Source organism: Lolium perenne, chromosome 7 (genome assembly GCF_019359855.2).
Source record: "Lolium perenne isolate Kyuss_39 chromosome 7, Kyuss_2.0, whole genome shotgun sequence".
NCBI classification, from domain to species: domain Eukaryota; kingdom Viridiplantae; phylum Streptophyta; class Magnoliopsida; order Poales; family Poaceae; genus Lolium; species Lolium perenne.
The window spans coordinates 118169807-118195160 of record NC_067250.2 but is presented as its reverse complement, the minus strand read 5'-3'; the positions used below and the strand labels follow the sequence as shown (position 1 = coordinate 118195160).

At 49.7% G+C, this 25354-nt stretch overlaps 1 protein-coding gene across 1 annotated transcript; it reads left to right on the top strand.

The window, feature by feature from the left end:
- Nucleotides 1-34: 34 nt before the first annotated feature.
- Nucleotides 35-23371, top strand: LOC127323742 (copper-transporting ATPase PAA1, chloroplastic). The gene is made up of 17 exons (XM_051351863.2): nt 35-684; nt 7736-7789; nt 7898-8051; nt 8981-9055; nt 9175-9452; nt 9727-9957; nt 10189-10287; nt 10424-10573; nt 11269-11415; nt 18120-18170; nt 18244-18416; nt 18553-18685; nt 18982-19079; nt 19339-19576; nt 22130-22333; nt 22479-22559; nt 22902-23371. Exons 1-17 carry the CDS (start codon nt 232-234, stop codon nt 23157-23159), a joined length of 2877 nt encoding a protein of 958 aa, XP_051207823.1. The 5' UTR covers nt 35-231; the 3' UTR covers nt 23160-23371.
- The last annotated feature ends 1983 nt before the right edge of the window (nt 23372-25354 follow it).

The following is a 25354-nucleotide window of genomic DNA, read 5'->3' as shown; positions in this document are numbered from 1 at the left end:
CCCTCCAGGACCAGCCTCGTGGTGCAGAAACGCTACCGGCCAAAGCCGCAACCCGATCCACCGCTGCAGCTTAGCCGTAGACTGTGTACCGGTCGGCAGCGCCACTCCGCCCGTCCCCCGCAGTCGACGCCGCCGCGCACAAAAGCGGCAGCCGCAAAGCAATGCCCGACGCCCGCGCCGCCTCCGCCGCAGCCGCCGCAGCCGCTAGGCCCTTCTAGAAGCTTCCGGACGATGGACCCGGCCACGCCCCTCCTCGCGCTCTCCAAGGCCATCTCCTCCCGCTCCAGGGCCTTCCCGCCCTCTTCCCCGCACCACATCCTCCTCCGCCGCCGGGCCCCGCCGGCCTCGCTCGGCCGCGCCCCCGTAGTCGCCGCTTCCGCTTCCGCGCAGCGGCGCCTCGCGGTGCCCGGCGACCTCCTCCTCGTCTCGCTCGCGCGGCTCGCGCTCCGCGGCCCGCCCTTCCCGCGCGCGGGGCCCCGCCGCTGGTTCGCGAGCGTCTCGGCTTCCTCCCTCCCGTCCACCGGTCCGCCCGGCGGCGGGGGCGGCAGGGGGAACGGCGATGGAGGGGGTGGCGGGGATGGAGGCGGCGGCGGCGGGTGGAAGCGGCCGCGTGCTTCCCAGGGGACTGCGGCGGCGGAGGAAGCGGCGGGGCAGACGGCCGATACCATAATTCTCGATGTTGGGGTATGACTTGTCAATTGTGAATAATTTACCCCTCCCTTCTCCACGTACCAGTAGAAATTTGTCCTTTTTTTTTTTGCGGGGGAAAGAACTTTCATTAAATTGGAACCAAATTACAATCGAAAGCAACAGCATCAGTGACTTCCTGAGGGGCATCACTGAGCCAAAAATCAGTTCTACCAGTAACTCGACTTAGCTTAGTTAGTTCGTGGCTCACCACGTTAACCTCACGACTAACTTTAACTATCTTGATGTCTCTTTCCCGGAGTAACTCACGGATTGCACTAATCTCAAACGCGTAGACAGAAGTATTTGGTGTAGTTTCCTTGATTAGTTCGCTAGCTTCGGCACAGTCCGTCTCGAGTATGAAGTTCAGCCCTGTCCAGTGGATAGCTAGGCGAAGCCCTTCCTCAATTGCCTTAAGCTCTGCCTCTGTTGCATCCCGGCAAGTCGTGAGGGCCCGGCAGGCACTGAAGATAACTTGGCCCTGATGGTCCCGTAGCACCATGCCAGTCCCTGCCCACTCTGGCGTGAAGGCCCCATCGACATTGAGCTTAGCTTCTCCCAGGTTTGGTGGTCTCCATTTCTTCCTGTGCACTTGTACCACGTCTCCTTTCTTCCTCCGAGGCTTAAACCCTTGGGTATGGTCAATCACCATCTTCCCTTTGACAATATCTGCATGGGGAAACTGTTTAATCATTAGCAAAGAATTCATATAGCTTACCAGGAAGCGACGCGATCCCTCGATAGATAGACGGACATGGTTTATCATGTGTCATCTCATTGTGTGCGTGCCATATCCTCCAAAGGGTCATCAGCACTGGCGCTCGCTGCTCATCATCAATGGAAACCAACATATGCAAAAGCCATTCAGTACCAGTGTTTATCAGCAGCTTATCCTGCGGTAACGGCCACACCTCCGCCATCGCCTGCCATAGACTCTGGGCATGAGGGCACCGGACAAATACATGAAAAGAATCCTCATCTTCCAACCCGCATATCGGGCATAATTTGGTGGTAGTGATCCCACGCTTTGCCTTATTCACTTGAGTAGAGATAGCATTCCTGGAGATCTTCCAGGCAAGGATCTTCATCTTGGCTGGAATCTGGCATTTCCAAATGATATTCCAGCTTGGTCGGGCTCCATCTGGCCTCATACTGATGGCGCCCCGGTCTTGCCGCTGCATACTAGCATGTAGGGCCATGCGGTAGGCACTACGGACAGTAAAGAGGCCTCGCTTCTCCGGGTGCCACGCAATAAAGTCATTTTCATTACGTCTCGATGGTCTGATCTTGATTATTTCATCAACATCTTCCTGCATGAAGTACATCTGTAGCCTTGGTATGTTCCATGAGCCATCAGGGAGTAGAAAATCCGACACCCATCTATATCTGCATCGGCCTTGAGGTGAGCGAGGCAGATGGCCCGATTCCCTTGGTATCCAAGGATCTCGCCATGCTCTAATGTTTGCACCATTTCCCACACGCAATATAGCACCCTCTTTAAGAAGCTCCAGGCCATATTCAATGGCGTGCCAAGTTGACGATCCATTTCCGGTAAAGACTGTATCTAGTAGCGATCCATTTGGGTAATAATTAGCCTTTAGCAGTTGGGAACAGAGGGTATTGGGGTGCTGAATCAACCTCCAGGCTTGGCGCGCGAGAAGAGCCTGGTTAAATAAACGCATATCACGAAAGCCCACTCCCCCATAGTCCTTTGGTCTGAGCATTATATCCCATGCAACCCAGTGCGTTTTCCGCTTGCCATTCTCAGCGCCCCACCAGAATCTTCGGATCATTCTGGTTAGTTCATCACACAGGCCAAAGGGTAATTTAAACACACTCATAACATAAACCGGTATAGACTGGGCTACCGCCTTAATGAGTACTTCTTTGGCAGCTTGGGATTTGTGAGAATCATCCCATTCCACTAGGCATTTCGCCAATTTCGCTTGTAAGTTCTGAAATTTTCCACTAGACATCCGTCCCTCAGGAGTTGGTAGGCCAAGATATTTGGTTTCAAATGTTTCTTGTGAGACTTGTAACACTCCCTTAATCTCCTGGCGTATTGGAATGGGGCAGGAATTACCAAACATAATGGAGCATTTCCCAGGATTTATGAGTTGTCCTGTAATCGAGGCATAGATGTCCAGAATATTTTTAATCCTAGCCGCTTGCTCCGCTTGTGCTTTGAAAAATAACAAGCTATCGTCTGCAAAGAGCAAGTGAGAAATACCAGGGGCACGGCGACATATCTTGACAGGATTAATATTGTTCAAACTGACTTCCATTTGCAGTAAGGTAGACAACCCATCAGCAACAAAGAGAAACAGGAAGGGAGAGAGAGGATCACCTTGTCGGAGGCCCCGAGTAGGCGAAAATGAATCCAGGAGGGTACCATTAAATTTAACTTGGTATTTCACTGAGGTGACACATGACATTATCCAGTCCACCCATCGATGAGAGAAACCCAACCTTTGCATCACTTTCTTTAAAAAATCCCAATCCCCCTGTCATAGGCTTTAGATAGGTCCAATTTATAAGCACAGAAGTTTTTGTCCTGACTTGTGTTCCACTTCAATGAAGTGGAGACATTCAAAGGCCACCAAGGCATTATCAGTGATTAGTCTCCCCGGTACAAATGCGCTCTGATTAATAGAGACCACCTCACCAAGCATAGGCCTCATCCTATTCACCATACATTTTGCAATTACCTTGTAAATAACTGTGCATAGGCTAATAGGCCTGAAGTCTTTCAGTGTCTCTGGCTGATCACACTTTGGTATAAGCACAATAGCTGTGTCATTAACCCCGTCTGGCATATGTCCCGTGACGAAGAAAACCTTTACTGCGTTGATTACCTCCTCCTTAATGGTGCCCCAATTACGCTGATAGAATCTAGCAGGGAAGCCATCCACCCCTGGTGCTTTTAGGGGTCCAATCTGAAACAGGGCATCACTAATCTCATCATCAGTAAAATCTTTGCATAACTCATCATTCATATCCCCAGTAACTTTTTGTTTTGTCAATGCCAGTAGCTGCTCAGCCTGAAGGGATGGGTCACGAGTAAATAGCTGCTGGAAGTACGAGGACGCCATCCTCTCCATGTCCGAAGGAACATCCTTCCACACTCCCTCACTATCCTTGAGCTTTTTTATTTTATTTTTTCGAGCCCGCCAAACTGCCTTCTGGTGAAAAAACCTTGTATTCCTATCCCCTTCTTTGAGCCAGTTGATGCGTGAACGCTGCAGCCAAAGCATTTCTTCCTTGTACAGTAGCTCTTGCATATGATCTGTCGCTCGACGCAGTTCTCGCTGATCTGCATTATTTAAGCGGAGGCGCTCCAAATTCTTCCGTGCTTTATCAAGCTCACGAAGGACATTTCCAAACTTGCTTTTACTCCAACCTTGCAGCATTGACATAACTTGGTCTAGACTTGACATAATATCCGCCAAATTATTTTTCTGGCCTGCCTCTCCCCATGCTGTAGCAATCTTCTCTCCTAGTTCCGACTCACGCTCCCACATAATCTCGTATTGCCTTCTGGGCGTTCACCGTGGCACCCGAGCTTCTTTCTGTAACTCCACCAAAATCGGGCAATGATCTGACACCGGGGATGTGAGGTGTTGTACCATTGTCTCCGCATACTGGTCACGCCACGCCGGACATGCCACTGCCCGATCTAGCCGTACACGCACGTTAGCCCGTCCACTCCTTTTATTATCATATGTATAAGGAACACCTGCAAAACCAAGGTCAGACAGGTTACAATCAAAAAGGACATCTCTAAAAGCCTCCATCTGGTTAACTGCTCTAGGATTAACGGACATATGTTCTTCTTGCCAGAGGGCTTCATTAAAATCACCAACTAAAAGCCAAGGTAGATTAGAGCGAGTTTTTAGATCACGGAGGGTATTCCACATGCGATAGCGGTTTTCAACGCGCGGTTCACCATAAACACAAGTAATGCGCCATTGGGGTGCATTAGGGGACTCACGGACATATGCATCAATATATCTCTCATTAATATCTTGGATTTCAACACAAACTTGATCATGCCAGAAGAGGGCAAGACCCCCACTAAGACCATCACTACTAAAACCAGCAAAGCCTTTAAGACCTAACCTATGACGCAAACGACGCATTTTATTATTAATCTGTCTAGTCTCACAAAGGAAAAATAAACGAGGACTCCAAACTTGGGAAAGAAGGGCTAGTTCACGCACTGTCGGGGCATTCCCGGCTCCCCGACAGTTGAACGATAAGCAATTCATTGCTCCTGACGAGACCAAACATTAGGTCTCGTCAGGTTACCGGTAGGCTTGTGTCCGGTTTCCACTCGCTTCTTGGTCCTCTTGTAGACCACCTCCACTTGTTTCTTCTCAGTCTGCCAGGTTCAGTATCGTGTGTCTTCCCTTTCTTTGATGTACCACCCTGCACCTTGCGACCATAATCCAGGCCCAACGACAACTCCAGACGCTCCCCTTGAACCTCCTGCTCATCAGCTGTTCGTTTCCCCAACACTGTATCTGCTGGATACATCGAGACATCATTCACTGAGCCAAACGAGACTTGGAGGCTAGACAAACCATGTAGTGCCGGAATCATATCGCTGTGCCTCGGTCCTTGCTTCCAGCTGCTCTGACCAGAATTTGCATGGAGGCACTGCATTTGGTTCATCATGTCCGCAGTCATTGATATGTGGACGTCTCCAGCATGTGGATCAGCCAAGGTTTGACCCTCTTCTTCTGGAAATTGGATGATGGGCTGTGACGCATCTCGTCCTTTCTGGTGGCTGGATGGCCTCATCAGCAGTGCATCTACCCTGTCAGCAAGGGCCATCTCCACTTCAGTAAGCCCTGGATCCACTCCTTCCCTACCATCTGCTTCCTCCTCATGGGATAGTGCATCCCCTGGCTGCGGTTGGACAACATCATCCTCTAATGGCGGCATAGCATTCTCTGAAGAATCTGTCCTAGGTTTGGCATACTCCGGTGTGACGCTGTCACGGCGGTGTTCACGTGACTGTCCTTGATCAAACCGCTTATGTGATTCTGCACTCCCAAAGCTTGCAAAGCTGATTTCTCGTCGGACATGTCCTGCTGGTGGCGAGAAGAAGGTGCGGTACTTGAATTTTTTATATGGGCTGCACCTCAGTTCATGAGCATCATAGTCTAACGACGGCGCGCCCAACCTCCTCTTCTCACACTCATCCTTCTTGTGTCCCATAAAGCCAAGGGATATTTTTACGTTCTGTTCCTAGATGAAACGGAATACCTATTTCTAATTAAATCCTATTATACAAAAGCAGTCCAGATAGACTGAGCAAAAAAAAGGTTTCATTTAGATTCCCTATTTTGAAAATCACATATTAATTTCCTTCATAATGAACAGAAAGATAGGACGACTCAAAGAAGTTCTCTACCACGAACTTTGTATCGCGCACATGACTTAGCACAACTAGGAAAGTAAGATTAAGATAAGCAAGACTAAAAAAAGATTCGTCGGAATAGCAGAATATAAAATTAAGAAATGCAAAAAAAAAGTGGGAACAGTAGTAGGGGACACGCTCATATTTCAGTTTGAACACTTTCACCTCCCTAGGCTTCCCCTTCACACCCGTGGTAATTTGCGTTTGGAGACGGCGATCATAGGGCAGCCTGACTCGCACCCAAAGGAACTCCTTCTTCTCTTGTTCACTTGCCGGCACATCGACCTCGATGGTTTCTCCTAGGCCATCGCCATATCTCCTCCCCCACACATCATCTTGCTTCCCCCATGGAACATCATATATTCGAACCCAGACCGGGACCGAATTCATCACAGACTCAGAAGGTTGAGCGGATTCATCCAGATCCTTGAGGATCAGAGCGTTTTTCTTGAAAATCCATGGTCCACCACGCATCACAAAATCATAATCACCCTTTGAGAAGAGTGTGACCATGTAGTAGTTTTTCCCCTTCTCAGAGTACCTGATGCCACTACGCAGGTGCCAAGCCTCGTCGGTTAAGCGGGTAAACATGGCTTTTGTATTTGGTTTGAAATTAGCCATGTACCTTGCCAGCATCTTCCATGTCGTGGGTTCGCTTGGTTCTGCCTTGACCTCCTCCTCTTCATCAAACTCCAGGTATACATCATCTTGCATGTCGACGATGCCTCCAATCTGTGCCTCCTTCCCTCTGCGAAAGCCCATCTCCTCCGCTTCATCCCCATCGTCCCAGTTGCCGTCTTCGTTCCTTGTTGTGTCCGGCCCAAGGATCGCAATGTGTTGTGACCGTGGAACTGCCGACGCACCACCCAGAGGCTTCGGGTGGGTAGATCTCTCAGCGAGGTCCCCTTTTTCACCCCCACCCCTCGGCGGCGCCATCAGCAGCCCTGCAGGTCTCATCGACACATGCGATCGGTCAGGCTGGACAAGCCCACGATTGGAGATTTCTTGGTGGTCAGATTGCATCGCGATGTGCTGCCCTCCCTGGCTCGATCCTGCTCCCGATGATGCCTTCATCTCTCCCGTCTGCACCACCCTTCCCGTGGCCTCGTGAACAAATTGCAGAGCAGGAGTCTCCACAGATCGATTGGGTATGGTGGAAACCTTGCGATCTGGATTTCCCTGGCGATTGGAATTTATGGGCCCTTCCACCGCCTCTCCTCTCCCGTTTTTGGGACAAACTCCTTGCACCCCTTCCTTCATCACGCGGCGCGTGACGCGCCCGGACTCCCTCAGCGCCCTCCGGCGATCCGCTGGACTCTCGTAAGGTGGCGGCGGTGGCGGCGGGGCTGGTTCGCCCATGTCGCCAGACCGTGACCTAACAGAGTTGACTCTTTTACCCTTCACGCTTCAGAAATTTGTCCTTGGATGCTACTGCTAGCACCTTAGTTTGATACCGAATTCAATGCTAGCATGGTTCTTCCATTCTGTGTGAGTTAATTATGCCGAAGTCGCTTGGAGAACTTCTCATGCTGTTCTTGGAGCTATATTTTCGCCTGCTGTCCTAGAAGCACGTAATCTGTACCTATGTTAGCCATTTGATGGTCTTTCAACTTTTGGTTGCAGGGGATGTCCTGCGGGGGCTGCGCAGCAAGCGTTAAACGCATTCTGGAGATTGAGGTTTGTTTGCATCAGCGGGCCTCACTGGCTCATAGTCAAATGCAGGGCTTTCCCGAAGTTTCTTTGTTCCCTAGCTGTGTTTGTAAGTAAGCGTGCTTGTGTTTGCAGCCCCAGGTGCAGTCCGCAACTGTGAACCTTGCCACTGAGACGGCAGTTGTGTGGGCAGTGCCGGAAGATACGGCTGTGCAGGATTGGAAACTCCAGTTGGGTGAGAAGCTTGCCAGCCAGTTGACCACATGTGGTTACAAATCCAGCCATCGAGGTAAGCTGTTACAGTTGACTACTTTGTGTCATGGGGCTTTTAATTGTGGGGCGATGAGAACAGTCTGAACAATAGGTTAGAACTTTGGACATTCCTAGTTGTCCGTAACGCGCAAAATCTGCAAGATGGGTAGGCCCAGTGGTTGATACTTGACAGTCTGATTAAGCATTTCGACGATCTTTTGATTTGAGATCTATGGATGGTATTTTAGAAGTCCAGTTATTACGTATTAGTATTAGCTGAAGTTGGGCAACCTTTGCTTCACTCCATCTGTTCACTTTCACATGTTAATTTAAGGATTAAAAAATTGGTGAAATGGCAACACTAGCCCTCAACCGCATTCAAGGGAATGGTAAACCTTCTTGGAGATGAAACATGCATGTCATGGACAGTTGTTCCGATCCACTAGCCAGTGAATGCTGGCAGCCTAGTCTCTCTCTCTCTTTTTTTTTTTTTCATTTTTCTGTTGGTACCAGTGCGCTTACTTTACCCGGGAGTAGCATTTTAAAAGAGAGTAGTCAAGCGGTAAATGTTTATCCAACTACTTTCATTGGCCGTATGTGCTAAAATGTTACTCAAGAGAGACAAGAGTGCATACTGGCACCCACAATTAATCTCGTAAAATCATTCGTAAGTACTCGTTGGGTGCAGGCAAGGGCATAATAGGAACTATGACCAAATATGCGTTATAGAACATCATGTATTCTTGAACAAGAAAGAGAAAGTCTAAAATGCCATCTCTATACGAACAGTGGGAGTATATTCCGAATTATTGTTCACATTGTACTTTGTAATTCAAGACAGATGAAATAGCTTTTGTATTCTCCTTTTTCCTGCTTTGTACTCTAGTTAAAGTCTGAAACCCCCTCGAAAGTTTTCTGCCATGTGCCAGTATATCCAGTCTCATTAAAGGTCTATCATACTTGCAGATTCTTCAAAGGTCAGTTCACAGAAAGTTTTTGAAAGAAAGATGGATGAGAAACTTCAGAATCTGAAACAAAGTGGTAAACTTCATTTGCATTAACAATTAGCCATCAATATTACGAGCTTCCTCCAAGTCAACATTTTATTATGAAAAAAGGTGACAATTCTGTAACTAACATGACATTGATTTCTCTTTTAGGCCGTGATCTTGCTGTATCTTGGGCATTATGTGCTGTTTGCCTACTGGGACATATTTCTCACCTCTTTGGAGTTAATGCACCATTGATGCATCTGTTTCATTCCACTGGATTTCATTTGTCGCTCTCAATATTTACATTTGCTGGTCCTGGTCGACGACTAATTCTTGACGGATTGAAGAGTCTATTCAAGGGGTCTCCAAACATGAATACGTTGGTTGGTTTAGGCGCTCTGTCATCTTTTGCAGTCAGTTCAGTTGCAGCCTTCATTCCAAAGCTGGTAACTCCTACTCTCTTCCTGGAAGGATTTCATTTCTGCATAGTTGCATGCATGGCCTCAGAATCTCAGATACATCAAAACAGATGAATCAGGAATTTGAATTCTTGCCACAACTGCATCCTTGTCGCTGCTTTTCAGATTTTGTTGGGCAAATTCATAATTTAGGTTCCATTTTTTTCTACAACCGCTCTATTTTGTAAACATTACTTTGCATCCTAACATATGTCCTTAGTGTACCATGCTTATTATTTTATACCAACTGATTTTCTTGTAGGGATGGAAGACATTTTTTGAGGAACCAATTATGTTAATAGCTTTTGTGCTTCTAGGGAAGAATCTTGAGCAGAGGGCAAAGCTAAAAGCTGCTAGTGATATGACAGGATTGCTCAATATTCTTCCGTCAAAAGCACGCCTGATGGTGGATAGTGATGCTGAGCAATCATCATTCACAGAGGTCCCATGTGGTACCCTTGCTGTTGGGGACTATATAGTAGTGCTGCCTGGGGTGAGTAAATAAAATTCATACAGACAAGCACACATTAACTAAAGTCTCTATGCACAGTTTTTCATGGCAATAGTTCAATTGCTTCATATTTTTTTCAGTTATTAGTGTTAACTTGTTACTTGCTTGTATGCTAAACGCTTACGCAAATACAAGTGCCTAACTGGTAGGTTATATATGTTCGCATGCTACCCTCCTACCAGTATAACCTTTGCTAACTGATGCACTGTCTAGGACCGCATTCCAGCAGATGGTGTTGTCAAAGCTGGAAGAAGTACCGTTGATGAGTCAAGTTTGACAGGTGAACCTATGCCTGTAACAAAGATTGCAGGGGTATGTTTTCTGAACCATCTTTTTGTCTTAGTGTGTAGACATTGGTGTGTTCTAGCTCATTGAATTCAAGTAACATCTCAGCATTAGTATCTATGCTGTCTGCTGTATAATGATGATTCGTTGCTTCCTTTATCAGGCAGAAGTGTCAGCGGGAAGCATTAACTTAAATGGTAAACTCACAGTTGAAGTTAGGAGACCTGGTGGTGAGACTGTCATGTCTGACATACTTCACTTGGTGGAAGAAGCACAGACAAGGGAGGCCCCTGTTCAACGATTAGCGGACAAGGTATTTGGAAACTGAGATCAGCTCTATTAAAGCTACTATTTTAGTGTTAATGTATAATCTGTCATAAGGCTGATCTGTTCTTTTTTGTAATGAGATGTCTGTAATCTTTAACATTTTGCATGTTGATAAGATGTTCAATATTAGTACATGAGTTCGGCCCATGGACCCTTTTGGTGGACTAAATAATCACGGGATATGGGCCATTGACTACTTTCTATAATTTTTATTTGAACTAGACAAGATTGAAAATAAGGAATTTGAGGAAAACTGTATCAGTTCAGTAGACATTTGAGCCTATTTAGCACTTAGGCTGTTATATTAACCTATTTTCAAAACGTTACTTTGGTCAGATGATCTATGCCCTTGCTGCTGTCTTAAGTTCCTGAGCACTCAAAATATTGATTCCGTATTTTATTGAGGCCTGTTTAGAACTCAGGAATTCGACAAGAGACAGTCTGCCCCATAGGAATTCTGATTATGTCCCTTTTCGCAAACGGGGCCTTAGACTATTAGTACTAGCTCTCTGCTACATTGCTGCATAGTGAATTTGTTACATCCTCCTATACTGTCTGGGTCACTGCTGATGGATCATTGATAAGTGAATAGAATGTTAAGAGATCTTTCCTGTATCATACCCTTAATTAGTTACAGTTTACACTACGATTAAATGTGTCATTTTTTTTATTGCACTACAGGTTGCAGGGAACTTTACGTATGGAGTTATGGCCCTTTCTGCTGCTACCTATACGTTCTGGAGTCTTTTTGGTTCACGACTGGTACCTGCTGCTATCCAGCAGGGAAGTGCAATGTCTCTGGCTTTGCAACTTTCTTGCAGTGTTCTGGTATGATACAAGGGACATATATTTGACATATCTAATTCTGTGTATTTACTTTGAATAACTGGTGTAAAGAGTTTGCTAAAGGGTAATATATGGATAATTCTTTAACTGCAAATTTCTTCTGAATGAAGTAGTCTTGAGAGAAAAAAATTGTTCTGATTTCAGATGCGGTTATTGAGCTTTCAATATACTTGACATGAAGAAAAGCCCGTCTGAAATGCCATGGGTTTACACGGTCCATTTCAAAATTCTAATTTTTATAAAACAAGTTCTTATAAAGGAACCAAGTTCACAGGGTATAGCTAGACGAATCATGCTTTTAGCTCCATATTTTCATCATTTCGCGTGCCAAGGAGACTTTAATTGCATAAGGTGTAGCTGTCAGAAATCACTGTACGTCACATATGGCTGTACAACTCACCAACTAATTTGAATGTTAGAGTATACTTTCATTGATCTTAAACCATTTATGAATCCTGAATTATGGTTCTTGGTGCTACTTAAACGCTACACTATAGTTCCATTCACTTTCTAAAATCTTGCTTTAAACCCTAGCCTGATTTTGGATGAGGGTTTACATTTTGGGGTTCCAAAAAAATGTCTTCAAGTGTGTAGGGAATACTATAACATGAGAACCTGCCAAAAAAAATCCGAAAACATAAATATTTCTGTCACATACAGAAAAGACGAGATTAATGTTAATTGTCTTTCTTATACATGATATAAATGGTTATATTTTTTTGTACTAAATCTTGCAAGTACATTTTGCAGTATTAAGTACTCTGGTAGAGACTAGGGTTCTACCGGGTTTAGGGCGGAGGTTGTAAGGGTGGAAGTGAGGGCGGAGAGGTTGGGGAGCTCGGCGCCGGCGGCTGGGCGCCGTCGCGGAGGAAGAAGGAGGCGGCTAGGGTTGGTGCGGCGGGGGCTAGGGTTCTCCGTCTCCTTCAGAGACGAGACAGTAATGATACTGAATTATTGTCTGATTAATCTTGAAGGGATACAAGTGTTTATATAGGAGGACGGCCTCCTCGAAACCCTAATTTACTTGGGCTAAGCCCCTAATTTACTTGGGCTAAGCCCATAACTAGCCACTAGTGGGCTTCCTACGTGTATAGGTCAGACCGACCATAACATCTCTCCCCGCCTTCTCAAACAGCTCGTCCTCGAGCTGAACTTCTGAAGCTGAGCGGAGATCTTCAAGCTTCTCCCAAGTCGCCTCGTCCTCGGGCGAGGCCGGTCCAATGCACCAAGACGTGCCAAACACCACGGCGCTGCTGGGCCTTCAACACGCGAGCCACACTCGCCGGGGCAGGCTCTAGACGCCCATCCGAAGTAGGTGGAAGAGCCGGTGGTGCAGAAGGAGGGTCGCCCCGGTAGGCCTTCAGGAGGCCGACGTTGAAGACGTCGTGGAGGCGCGAGCCTGCAGGCAACTCAAGGCGGTAGGCGAGCGTGCCGATGCGCTCCAACACACGGAAAGGACCAGCGTAACGAGGTCCCAACTTGCACCTGGAGCGTGGGTCCAAGGACTGGGTCGTCCGGTGAAGAAGGCGTAGCTGGACAATCGCCCACCGCGAACTCCGCCTCGCGATGGTGTGCATCATAGTATTTCCTGGCCCGTCGAGCACGAAGAAGTCGGCGCGCGCCTCGCCCGATATCTCGTCGCGGGTACGCGACGGGTCATCCGCCGTCTCGGTGCGGGCCGTGCCGGCCGTATAGGGAAGCATCGCCGGTGGTGGCCTCCGTAGACCACCTCAAAGGGAGTAAGCGTGCGGCGCGGAGTGGTAGGACGTGTTGTAGCGATGCTCGGCCCACGCCGGCCCGGTCCACCCAAGCCGTGGACGATCCCCGGTGATGCGGCGCAGTACATGGCGATGATCTTGTTGACGACCTCGGGCCGGCCGTCCGTCGAGGATGAAACGCCGTACTCGTGCGGAGCTTCACGCCCGCCAACCCAAAAAAGGTCCCTCCGGCGTGACACCTGTGAACACGGGATCCACGATCACCGACGATGGAGGATGGAACCCCCTGGAGGCGAACGATGCCGTCGAAGAAAGCGCGTGCCACGGACGCCGCCATATAGGGAAGGCCGAGGGCGATGAAGTGCGCGTACTTGGAGAAGCGGTCAACCACCGTGAGGATGACGGACTTGCCGCCAACCTTCGGCAGCCCCTCAATGAAGTCCATCGAGATGTCCGCCCACACCTGGGACGGCACGTCCGATGGTCGTAGCAAGCTGCCGGACGGAGCGTCTCCGTCTTGTTCCGCCGGCATGTGACACACGCCCGCACCCGATCTCGCACCGGGCGCCATCCCTGGAATGTAAAAATCAGCGCGGAGACGGTGCGAGGTCTTCGGGCGCCCTCGTGACTGCGAGAATGCGCCAAGGACAAGGCCTGGTGGCGCAGGTCTCCATGATCCGGCACGAAGATGCGGCGGCCATGGAGTAGTCCCTCGTCCGAGCGCCCGAGCGCGGCGGCTCGCCGTCGGCGGCGGCGCGCGCATGCTGCGCATCCGCGTGTGGCGATAGCGCGGCGAACCTCGTCGATGAAGGCGAAAGATGGCCCGGAGTGGATGCGAGAGGGCTGCACCGGCGTGGGTGCGTCGCGGCATCGTCAACGTCTCGGCGGGACGGGCGTCGGCGACTATGTTGAGGTGGCGGGCGGTACTCGACGGTGAAGTCGAAGCCGAAGAGCTTGCCGATCCACCGATGTTGCGGCACGGTGGAAAGGCGGCGATCCGACAAGAACTTCGGGCTGAAGTGGTCCGTGCGCACACGGAATGTCCGAGCCCCAAAGATACGCCCGCCGGTGGCGCATCGCCTGGACCAGCCCGATCGGCTCGCGCTCATATGCGGCGAGCTTGTGGTGGCGCGCGGCGAAGAGCGGCGAAGAAGGCGAGTGGACCCTCGCCCTGGTGAAGGACGGCGCCGAAGCCGATGCCGAGGCGTCGCGATCCACCACGAACGGCTCGTCGAAGTCCGGCATCTCGAAGAACGGGACCCGTCGTGAGTGCCGCGCGGGCGGCGAAGGCCGTGGCCGCCTCCTCGTCCCGGAGAAAGTGTCGCGGCGAAGCGGCGCGTGAGGGTGCGGCGATGAGACCGAAGTCCTGGATGTAGCGCCGGTAGTATCCGGCGAGGCCCAAAAATCCGCGAAGAGCTCGTGGCGGCCCAGGCGTTGGCCGAGCGGCGACGGCAGCGACCTTGTCCGCGTCCATCGCGACACCGTCGGCGGAGATGACGTGGCCCAAGTATGCGACGGAGGTCGTGCCAAACGAGCACTTCGAGCGCTTGAGGTGAAGACGATGCGCTCGAAGCTCGTTGAAGATGATGGCCACGTCTTTGCAGTGCTCCGCCCGGGATGCGCGTAGATCAAAATATCATCAAAGAAAACAAGCACAAAGCGGCGTAAGTAGGGGCTGAGCACGTCGTTCATCGAGCCTGGAAGGTCGCGGCGCATTGGAGAGGCCGAACGGCATCACCAAAAACTCGTAGTGGCCATGGTGAGTGCGGAACGCCGTCTTGGCGATGTCGTCGGGTGCATGCGCACACGATGATAGCCCGAGCGCAAGTCGAGCTTGGTGAAAAAGCGCGCGCCATGCGGCTCATCCGGGAGCTCATCCACGACGGGGATGGGAACTTGTCCTTGGACGTGACGGTGTTGAGGGCGCGGAAGTCGATGCGAAACGCCACGTGCCGTCGGTCTTGCGCACCGGGAGCACGGGGCGCGAGAATGGTGACGTCGAGATCCGTATGATGCCTGTGCTAGCATGACCGCCACCTGGCGCTCGAGCTCGTCCTTCTGCACGGGTGGGAGTGCCGACGGCCGCACGGCTACGGGTGCCGTGTTCGGCGGCGGTGGATGCGGTGGTCACGGGGTCGCGAGGAGGAGGCCTGCGGCTCGTCGAAGAGGTCGCCGTCTTTGCTGCGATAGGGCGGCCGGGAGCGGATGCGCCTCGTCTAGCGCGGCGGCCATCGGGTGTAGGCTGCGGGGATGTGCCGGTGCTGCCCACGCCCGTCCGGTGAACACGGCGGCCGCCCTCGCGCCGAGAAGATGAGGGACGGCACGTCGAGGTCCCACGGGATGGGGCCTAAGGTGCTCGGGAAGTCGAGGCCGAGGATGAAGTCGTAGCAGCCCAAGTCGATGCCGACGCGGTCGATGGAGAACGGCTCGTCGCCTACGAGCACGGGAACTGTCGCGCCACGCCCGGCACGTAAGACGATCCCCGTTGGCGACGGTGACGCCGTGCTTCTCCGATCCCGCCGCCGGAGAGCGAGGCGGCGCATGGCGGTGTTGGACAGAAGTTGTGCGTGGAGCCCGTGTCCACCGGCGCGGTGAGACGCTCCCCTTGATCGTCACCGGAAGCAACATCGTCTTTGCCGTTTTGATGCCCGCCATAGCATGGAGAGACACGACGAAGGCGGACGCGTCGGCGGCGCGTAGGTCGTGACACCGGCCTCGGTGACGGTGGCGGCCGCGAGCTCGGCGGTGAGGGCCTCAACGTCGGCGTCGTCGGCGGTCTCCAAGTAGAAGAGGCGGGCGCACGTGTGGCCCGGCGCGTACTTCTCGTCGCGATTGAAGCACGCCCACGGCGGCGCCGCTCAGCCGCTCCGCACCGTCGGCCGTTTGAAGGCGAGTTGGCGCTGGAGGCTGCGCGGCGCAGCCGGTGCGCGGCGTGGCGGGGCGGTGGGCGTCGGAGCGGGCGGGCGCGGGACGAGCGCTGCCACGCTGCGCGTAGACTGTTGCATGGCGAGGGCGCGCTGCTCGTAGGCTCGTGCGTAGTACATGGCTGTCTGCAGTCCGTCGGCTCGCGCATCTCGACGTCGACGCGGATGTAGTCGGGAGGCCGCCGACGAAGAGATCGGCGCGCCTGGCGTGCCGAGACGCCGAGGCATGGCACGCGAGCGCTCGAAAGCGGTCGGCGAAGTCCTGGACCGTGGTGGTGAAGGCGAGGCGTCCTAGCTCGGCGAGGCGGCTGCCACGGAGGGTCGGCCCAAACCGGCGGAGGCACGAGGTCGCGGAAACGCTCCCAAGGCGGCATCCCGCCCTCGTCTGCTCGAGGGCGTAGTACCAAGTCTGCGCGGCGCCCGTAGGTGATAGGAGGTGATCCATGTGCGGTCGGTGCCGAGCGTCCGCTGCCCAAAAAGCGCTCACATGGTTCAGCCGATTCGGGGGTCGGTGGCGCCGTCGTAGGTGGCGAACTCCGGCTTCGTGAAGCGGGCGGCTGCGGTGCCACGGGCGGGACCTCGGGGTGTCCGCACGGCGGCTTGGGTTGACGAGACGTGCTTGCGGCGAAGGGCCCCGCAAACCCGCCAGACCGCCGTGGCGATGGGCGGGCGGCCGGACCGTCGTCCGCGGCGCGATATGGGTGTAGACGGGCACCGCGTCGGTCCACGTGGGAATCGGCGAGGGCGACGGCGGCCACCACGCGGGCCGGCCCTGGCTGGCGACGGAGGCGGCGGTGGGGGCGGCGGCGTAGCGGCGGTCGGTGGGGGCGGCGGCGGCGGCCGGTGGCGGCGGCGGCGGAACCGCGGTCGGTGGGGGCGGCGGCGGAACGGCGGACGGTGGGGGCGGCGGGTGGCCGGCCGGCCACGATCTCCGCGAGCTCGAAGCGGATGGCGCGGAGGCTGTCGGCGAGGTCCGCCAAAATAGCGGGCAGGAGGTCGAGGCCCGTGGGGACGGCGGCGGCCTGGTCTCCGTTGGCGGCGGCGGCGGCCCCCTGCAGCGCGTGGGCGCCGGTCATGGCGGTGGGAGTGATGTTGGTGGCGGCGGTGGACGTGGCGGCGATGGTGTCGACGGGGGGGCTGTTGGAACCCATGAGACCTAGGCAATCTGATACCAAAGTGGTAGAGACTAGGGTTCTACCGGGTTTAGGGCGGAGGTTGTAAGGGTGGAAGTGAGGGCGGAGAGGTTGGGGAGCTCGGCGCCGGCGGCTGGGCGCCGTCGCGGAGGAAGAAGGAGGCGGCTAGGGTTGGTGCGGCGGGGGCTAGGGTTCTCCCGTCTCCCTTCAGGAGACGAGACAGTAATGATACTGAATTATTGTCTGATTAATCTTGAAGGGATACAAGTGTTTATATAGGAGGACGGCCTCCTCGAAACCCTAATTTACTTGGGCTAAGCCCCTAATTTACTTGGGCTAAGCCCATAACTAGCCACTAGTGGGCTTCCTACGTGTATAGGTCAGACCGACCATAACATACTCCTACCATTTTTTGGGAATTCCAGGGCGCAAAACCACCCTCCAAAACCGAGCGAAGGCTTGGATTGTGGCTTTGCATTTCGAGGTTTCCAAAAAATGTGAAACAGTTCAGAGGTGTATGGAATGATAAAATGGGGACATGGGAATTTTCATTGGAGAATATGATAATTTATGTCCTATACAAAAAAGGGAATAAATAGATTAATTTGTCTTTCCCTTTTTCTTTTGATGACACAAATGGTTGTATTTTTGGACGAAATTTGCAGGTTCTCATTCTATAACATCTTATTTGCCCATTATTGCTTTTCCCATTTAGAAACCCCGTGATACATAACCACCATCAAGAACCAGGAAACGGCTTTAGTCAGACCAAACACAGATTAGGGTACAGGATCGGCATTGTTCTAGTTAAATATCTCCTCGCCTAGCATGTGCCCACATTTTTCAGTAGACTTGCTGTACATGATGACCCTACTTGTTGAACAGCTATAAATATTGATCTTCATCTGCAGGTAATTGCTTGCCCATGTGCACTTGGGCTTGCCACGCCCACTGCTGTACTGGTATGGAACTTAGGATATGACCCCCTTTTCCCTATATAAAGATTCTATCAACAACTCATATGTATTGTTCCAGGTTGGTACTTCATTAGGTGCAACGAGAGGACTTCTTTTACGCGGTGGGGATGTTTTGGAGAAATTCGCAGAAGTTGATGCCATTGTGTTTGACAAGACTGGAACTTTAACAATAGGGAAACCTGTAGTGACTAAAGTAATACCTTCCCACAGCAAGGGAGATGTAAATACAAAGTTAAGTGGTTCTTATGCTCTTTCCTGAATTTGTATATCGTATCCAATCACTTTTGGAACATCATGCACTCTCAGCTATGGAAGTGAAGTTTATTGCTGAGGCCTTCCTGTTGATAAACCATATTTTTGTCATCAGGGATTACTGGAGTGATGGATGGACGGAAGGTGACGTTCTGAGTTTGGCTGCTGGAGTAGAATCAAATACAAATCATCCACTTGGAAAGGCCATCATGGAAGCTGCTCAGGCTGCCAACTGCGTCAGTATGAAGGTATTCACAGCAGAAGCAACATAAATCTGAGATAAAATGACCTCAGTATGCCAATTGCCTCAACAGACTAATACAAGATTGTTTGAGGATGTCCACTTGAATTCAAACGAACATTTTAAACCCTTCGATAACTAACTTGACAGTTGGCATATTAATTTCTGTTCAATCAAGCTTATAAGTTATATGATAATATGAGATCACCTAATTGACATTTCTGTTTCATAGCACAATGTATTCCTCATTATAGTTGCAGATTGTGCTTACATCTTGCTATTTTCCCATGTATACCGTCACAGGCAAAGGATGGGTCCTTCATGGAAGAGCCAGGGTCTGGTGCTGTGGCTAAGATTGGTGAGAAACAGGTTTCGGTTGGGACATTAGACTGGATTAGGAGGTACAGTCAATTATTTATTCAGTAATCATGCTCAATAAGCCCTATTCTTCACTATGCCAACTTTGTTAGTCTCGTCTTTCCACTATCAATTATGTACTAGTCACTCTATCTTTTCACACCTCTAGCAACTTGCAATACTAACCTTTTTGGAGTATTGCATCAGATTTTTGCTCCAGTATACTAGCTCCACGTGATGTGCAATTGTATGTTACACACAGGAACTCTGCTGACTAGAAAACATTGCACTGTCTCACTTCAGGCATGGTGTTGTTCATGACCCACTTTCCGGAGTAGAAAATTTTGGCCAGTCTGTTGCATATGTCGCAGTGGATGGTACTCTAGCTGGTCTTATTTGTTTTGAGGACAAGATCAGAGAAGATTCTCATCAAGTTATCGATGCCCTGTCTAAGCAAGGAATTAGTGTGTATATGTTATCTGGGGACAAGGAAAGTGCTGCTGTTAATGTTGCTTCAATTGTTGGTATTCCGATTGACAAGGTATTTAATTTCGCTTTGCTGATCTGCACATTTTTGTTCTTGGTCAGACCTAGTTGGAAAAAATGATCTCCAATTGGTTCCCTGTTTACAACAAAATTTTACCTTCTAAACCATCATAGATAAAGTGCAAGAGGTTTTACCAAGCCATAAAACTCTATTGCCATCTTAGGCCCACTTCTTTTTGGCTTCTAGAAGGGCTTCTCCCAGAAGCCTCGGAAACCCATCTCCCAAACTTTTTAAACTTCTAAATTAGTCCTAATTTGAGGGAGGTTCGCTTCTGGGAGAAGCCATCCTAGAAGCCGAAAAGAAGTCCCCCTTAGCATGCGTTTGGTTGAGGACCAAAGGCTGGATGGGATGGGATCGTCCCTGATTTGGATGCGTTTGGTTGTTAAAAAGAGGGATGGAACCATCCACCGAATGGGAACATTTGCTGGAAAAGTGGGATGGACTGATCTGCAGAAATCAGCCAGCCCTCGTCCTCCTTCCTCTAAAAAGGTGGACTGCCTCCTAATCTTTGTCCCTCCTTCTAATCCTCAACTCCCATCGAAGATTCAAAGCTCACCGCCGCCGGTCTCGTGGAAATCCGGCGCCGTCCTGGGAGGCTGGGGCTCATCTCCCTCGTCAACCCTGATGACGACTGGCCCCGTTCGTCGCTTGAGCACTGCACCCCGAGCTCCGCCACTAGAACCAACTTGCCCCGCCGCTTGAGCACTGTGCCTGAGCTCTGCCGCCTGAGCCACCCCGCCTGCTGCCTGAGCCCCCTCCGTCCCGAGCTCAGCCGCCCTACGCCACACCTGCCCGCTGCCCGAGCCCCCTCCGCCCCAAGCTCAGCCGCCAGTACATGAACCGCCAGTCCGAGAGACCGAGAGAAGCGCCGCGCCTTCCATCCCTTCTCACCTGTACTGTGGTCAGAGAAAGAGAGATGAGGCAAAATTCCCCATTTTGTTAAGATAATAATTGCGATTTAGACCTGCTAATCAGGTGCTATAAAATAGTACTACCTCTGTCTATAAATAGATGTCTGAGATTTGTCTAAATCTGGATGTGTCTAGATGCTATTTAGTGTCTAGATACATCCAGATTTAGAAAAACCTCAAACATCTATTTATGGACGGAGGGAGTATAAGATAAACGAATTTGGTCCCATCCCTCAAATTCTTTGAACCAAACAAAACATTGGATCACCCTACTCTGGAACATCCATTCCACAAAAACCTGGATGATCCATCCCATCCCTAGCAATCCAGCAACCGGACACACGCTTATACTCCTTCTGATTGAATGCTGTATCAGCCTGTGACTTGATCAAAGCATTTCTTCTTTCAAGGACTTGTTGCTCCTACACAATAAGTAGAAGAATATAATATGAATTATTCATCATTTAATATGATAAATAAATTGAAATTCTATCACAAAAGAAATTCAGCAACTTTGTGTTCAACATTTTTCACAGATTGGTATCTGAATAGCTCTGCTGTCGTAAAACAATAAACTATTGTTACACTTGTGGCATCAAAGTATGACAATTAAGATGTTGCTGCCTTTGCGGGTGCAAGCTGTCTCTTGTGCTGCTATCCAGATACAAGTATGCAATCCATATAGTATTTTTTTTTTGAGGAAACGTAAAAAGCCTTTGTGTTTCATTTCATTGAAAAGAGAGAGAGTTTATTGTTACACGCCTCCTAAGAGGCCAAGAACTGAAACAAAAAATATGGCTTAGTGCACATCCCAGGTCTGCGGGTTGCATTACACGGAGTCCTTGTGCTCCAGCTCTTGCCCAAAGGGCGGCTTCTTCCTTGGTGTTGGCTACGACTCTGTTTACGGAGGATTGAGCTCCGTTAAAAACGCAGTGGTTGCGATGCTTCTAGATAAGCCACGGTGTCAGCAGGGTGATGGAGGCGAGGCCCTTGCCCAGAGGCTTTGGCGTCGCCTGTTTGGCCTGGCACCACCAGTATGTCTTTAGACGATGCACCGGAGAAAATTGCTGCTAATTATTTACCTGAAAATGTAAATTCAGTAACCTGCCATATTCAACTTTTCTCATGAAGAGAAAAAACTAAGCATCTGGCATATAGTTATTATGCCATGTTTCTTTGTAGGAAACAGATTCATGATCATGATTATGCATGGAAATCTTACAGAAAATTGGAAGGCTTTATTAATATGTAATTTGACTTTATTTGGTTTAACAATTTCTCATCCCAGGGCCCCAGGAACTTGTAAACTATTTCTTTATTCGGCGATGGAAAGCAATACATATGCTTGTCACTTTTACTAAAATAAGAAGCACAGTTTGAAAACAATAGAGTGTAAAATGAGATCTTCAGAAGAGACCATCGGAAACAAAAATAAATAAATGAAAAATAGGTGGCAGCAGGCTCACATTAAGCGAACATACAGATCTGTTCATTTGAAATTAATTGAGCCACGAAAAACAGCATAAAAACGATTCTCTCAAATTGGCTCGTTAGGATTTCTTTTGTTACCATGATTTGTTTATCCTTTATCACATTTTCAGTATGATTTACATGTGTATCATCAATTGGGTATCAGGTGATTTCTGAAGTTAAACCACATGAGAAAAAGAAGTTCATATCCGAACTTCAGAAAGAACACAAGTTAGTTGCCATGGTTGGTGATGGCATCAATGATGCTGCAGCTCTAGCTTTAGCTGACGTTGGAATTGCAATGGGTGGAGGTGTTGGTGCAGCCAGTGATGTGTCTTCAGTTGTTCTCATGGGCAATAGGTTATCTCAGGTAATCCCATTCACAACTGCTTAGAGGCAGTTACACTGTTTTTACGTACCTAAGCCCGTTGCCAAACTTTTTCAGTTTCCCTCTTTGTGCCAGTATCATCTTTCATTTTCCTAATAATGTGCGCTGATGGTTTTTTTTGATGCAGCTTGTTGATGCTCTAGAGTTAAGTAAAGAAACAATGAGAACAGTGAAGCAAAATCTTTGGTGGGCTTTTCTGTATAACATTGTATGGTTCCCTTTCTCTACTCTTTATCACTTGCTTGCATTTCAATAGATCAAATTTAAGTACTACCTGTCTGTAAAAGGATGTCGCAAGTTTGTCTAAATTTAGATGTATCTATACACTATACAAGTTTTCACTATTTTGAAATCATAGAAATGACAGAATTTGACCCATTGTTCTTTTATATCTGCTAATTTTGTTACTTTTGTAAGTTAAGTGTGGTATAAGTTGTGAGCTGCTAGGATGGTGCTGGACCTCAGTTAAAAAAAAAATCCACTTGGAGTAAAAGTATATGCAAGTTCTGAATTCTGCTTGCGAGACCTCATCTGATGAGGATTTTTGCAGGTTGGACTACCCATTGCTGCCGGTGCATTGTTGCCAGTGACAGGAACGATGCTGACCCCGTCGATAGCTGGAGCTCTGATGGGTTTTAGTTCAGTCAGTGTGATGGCCAATTCCTTGCTTTTGAGGGCGAGGGTGAGTTCAAGGCAGTCAATTCATCATGTTCAGACCAGGCAAAAGCCCCGCGACACCCTTTCTGGTGTATCAGATGGAGCTATGGAGGCAGAGCAAAACTACCCATCAAAATGGAGGAGCACCTGACTGAACCCCCAGATATCATGACATACTGGATACTTTATGAACATTTTACTTTAATTCAGCCACACTGTAATAGGGGAGGGAACACGAAAGATACATTAATCACCACGAGTCCGAAACAGTGTGATGTAGAAGTTCTTCCAAAGCGTGGTGGTTCTAGGAAAACTCACACGTGATCAAAGTTACAATACAGAATTCTTTGGGTGATTTGGGCGGAATACATATCTTGCACCTCCCAACGACATGGCTGGCACGCTCTGGGTGATCGCTGCCTGACAGCCTCCGACTTATTCTACTTGGGCCGACGTTGATGCTGCTTTGGCCACATGATTTTTTCCTGTGAATTTTATTTGTTCAATTTCAGGTGCAACCGTTCAAGATTCATGCAGATCAAGCCCTTCTTCCGTCCGTTTCCCGTGTTGCTCAGGCCAGGTTAGCTGCTGGCTTTTCATTGCATTGAGGTCAGTCTACACACACGAACAGACTTCACTGCCGGGGAGGGGTCAGGGATGCGAAATTTGTTCAGTTAGATGTGCAAGTTTGGTATCGCAGAAGACGCATGCTGTCGGTCTCTGTTGCTACAACTCAAATTACTTGCACCGAATGAAAGAGAGTTTGAGTTGTAGGTCAAGAAGTATCACGAGCAGGGTAAGGCCATAGCACGTAAACACAAGAGTACAATTAAATTTCCCAATTAAACAGTACAACGTTTAGGGCATATGAATCACACAATCTGAAAAGAAGAGGATTACAATATAAAACAGTTATGTCCTTTTTGTACAATTCGATCGAGCAATTACATGAATGAATGGATCATCCATTCACAATTACATCTTGGACAGTTGCGTTTTTAATACCTTGGAACAGTCTTTCACATCGCTTTATAAGTGAAGCCACTTGTGCTTTCAATACCGCGGGTGGAACCATGAAGCACGACGCCTTCTTTCTTGGCAAGGGCAAAGTTTCAACCATAGCAACGGCGACGGAGCGTGTAGGAGCAGCGAACCATGGGATCTTGAGCGCCTTGGTTGCCAAGCGACTAGGTGTCTACGAGCGCGTCGCAGTCAGGCTTGCGCAAGAGCATCTTGGGGGCTTTGTAGGGCACCGTGCCAACATGGGTGTACGGCGGCGAATTGGCCATGGAGATTCCGAGGCCGAGGTCACAGATCTTGACGAGCTAGCCTTCTCGGCTGACGAGGATGTTGGACGGCTTGACGTCGCGGTGGATGACGTGACAGGACGTGCATGAGCTTCCACATGATGGTGTGCACCTTGGATTCCGGCAGCGGCAGGCCGTGGCGCTTGTCCCACATGAACCTGTGGAGGGTTAGCGCCGCAACGTGCTCATAGATGTCATTATGCTCATCTGTGTGCTGTCACCGCAATTTTCATCTTTTGAAAAACGAGTCAACACATATCTTTGTACAACTCATAGATGTCATTATTCTCATTTAAACACATGTACTAGCCACCGCGTTCTGATGGGTTCCTCCCGGGCAAGTGGGGTTTCGGGTCTCAAAAGCGTCCGCCAATCTGTCTTGCGTATCACGCTTCTAGCGAACTTCCCTTCGGCACGTGCTGCCGCGGATCGTGCTCGACGGTGACGTGTTCGTGTGCAAACAGGCGACATCTCATTCTCCGATGATAGAGAACGGGGTTGATATGTTCTGGTGTAACACCGGCTCGGCTCTGCTCTCTTGGTAGTTCCTGATCAAACCTTTTTATATGATTCTGTGCTTCAAAGCTACCAAAACTAAGGTCTCGCTGATGCCTAACCTGAAGGTGGAGCAAAAAAGATGTGATGCTCAAACTTTTTATATGGGCTGCAACACAATTCATGGGCATCGCAGTCCAAAGATGGCATATTGGCATGCACATCCTCCTATCCTCACAATCATCTTTCTTACGTCTCATAAAGCCACAATGAGAGAAATAATAAGGCACATGTTCATATTTCAGTTTAAAAGCCTTCACCTCCCGGGGCTTACCCTTCACACCAGTCGTGATTTGTGTCGGTCATAGGGAAGACTAACATGCACATGAATGACTCCTTATCTTGCTCACTCGCTGGCACATCCACCTCCAGAGTCTTTCCCTGGCCATGCTATATCTTGTACCCCATACCTTGTCTTGTTTCCCCCATGGAACGTCATATATGCGAACCCATACCGGCACCGAGTTGAGCACTAATTCTGATG

Bases quoted from the DNA above. Each gene is read 5' to 3' on its own strand.
- LOC127323742 (XM_051351863.2), top strand. From the start codon at position 232: ATGGACCCGGCCACGCCCCTCCTCGCGCTCTCCAAGGCCATCTCCTCC. The intron at 7,790-7,897 runs GTTTGTTTGCAT...TTGTGTTTGCAG, and splicing joins AACGCATTCTGGAGATTGAG to CCCCAGGTGCAGTCCGCAAC. The intron at 22,334-22,478 runs GTAATCCCATTC...TTTTTGATGCAG, and splicing joins TGGGCAATAGGTTATCTCAG to CTTGTTGATGCTCTAGAGTT.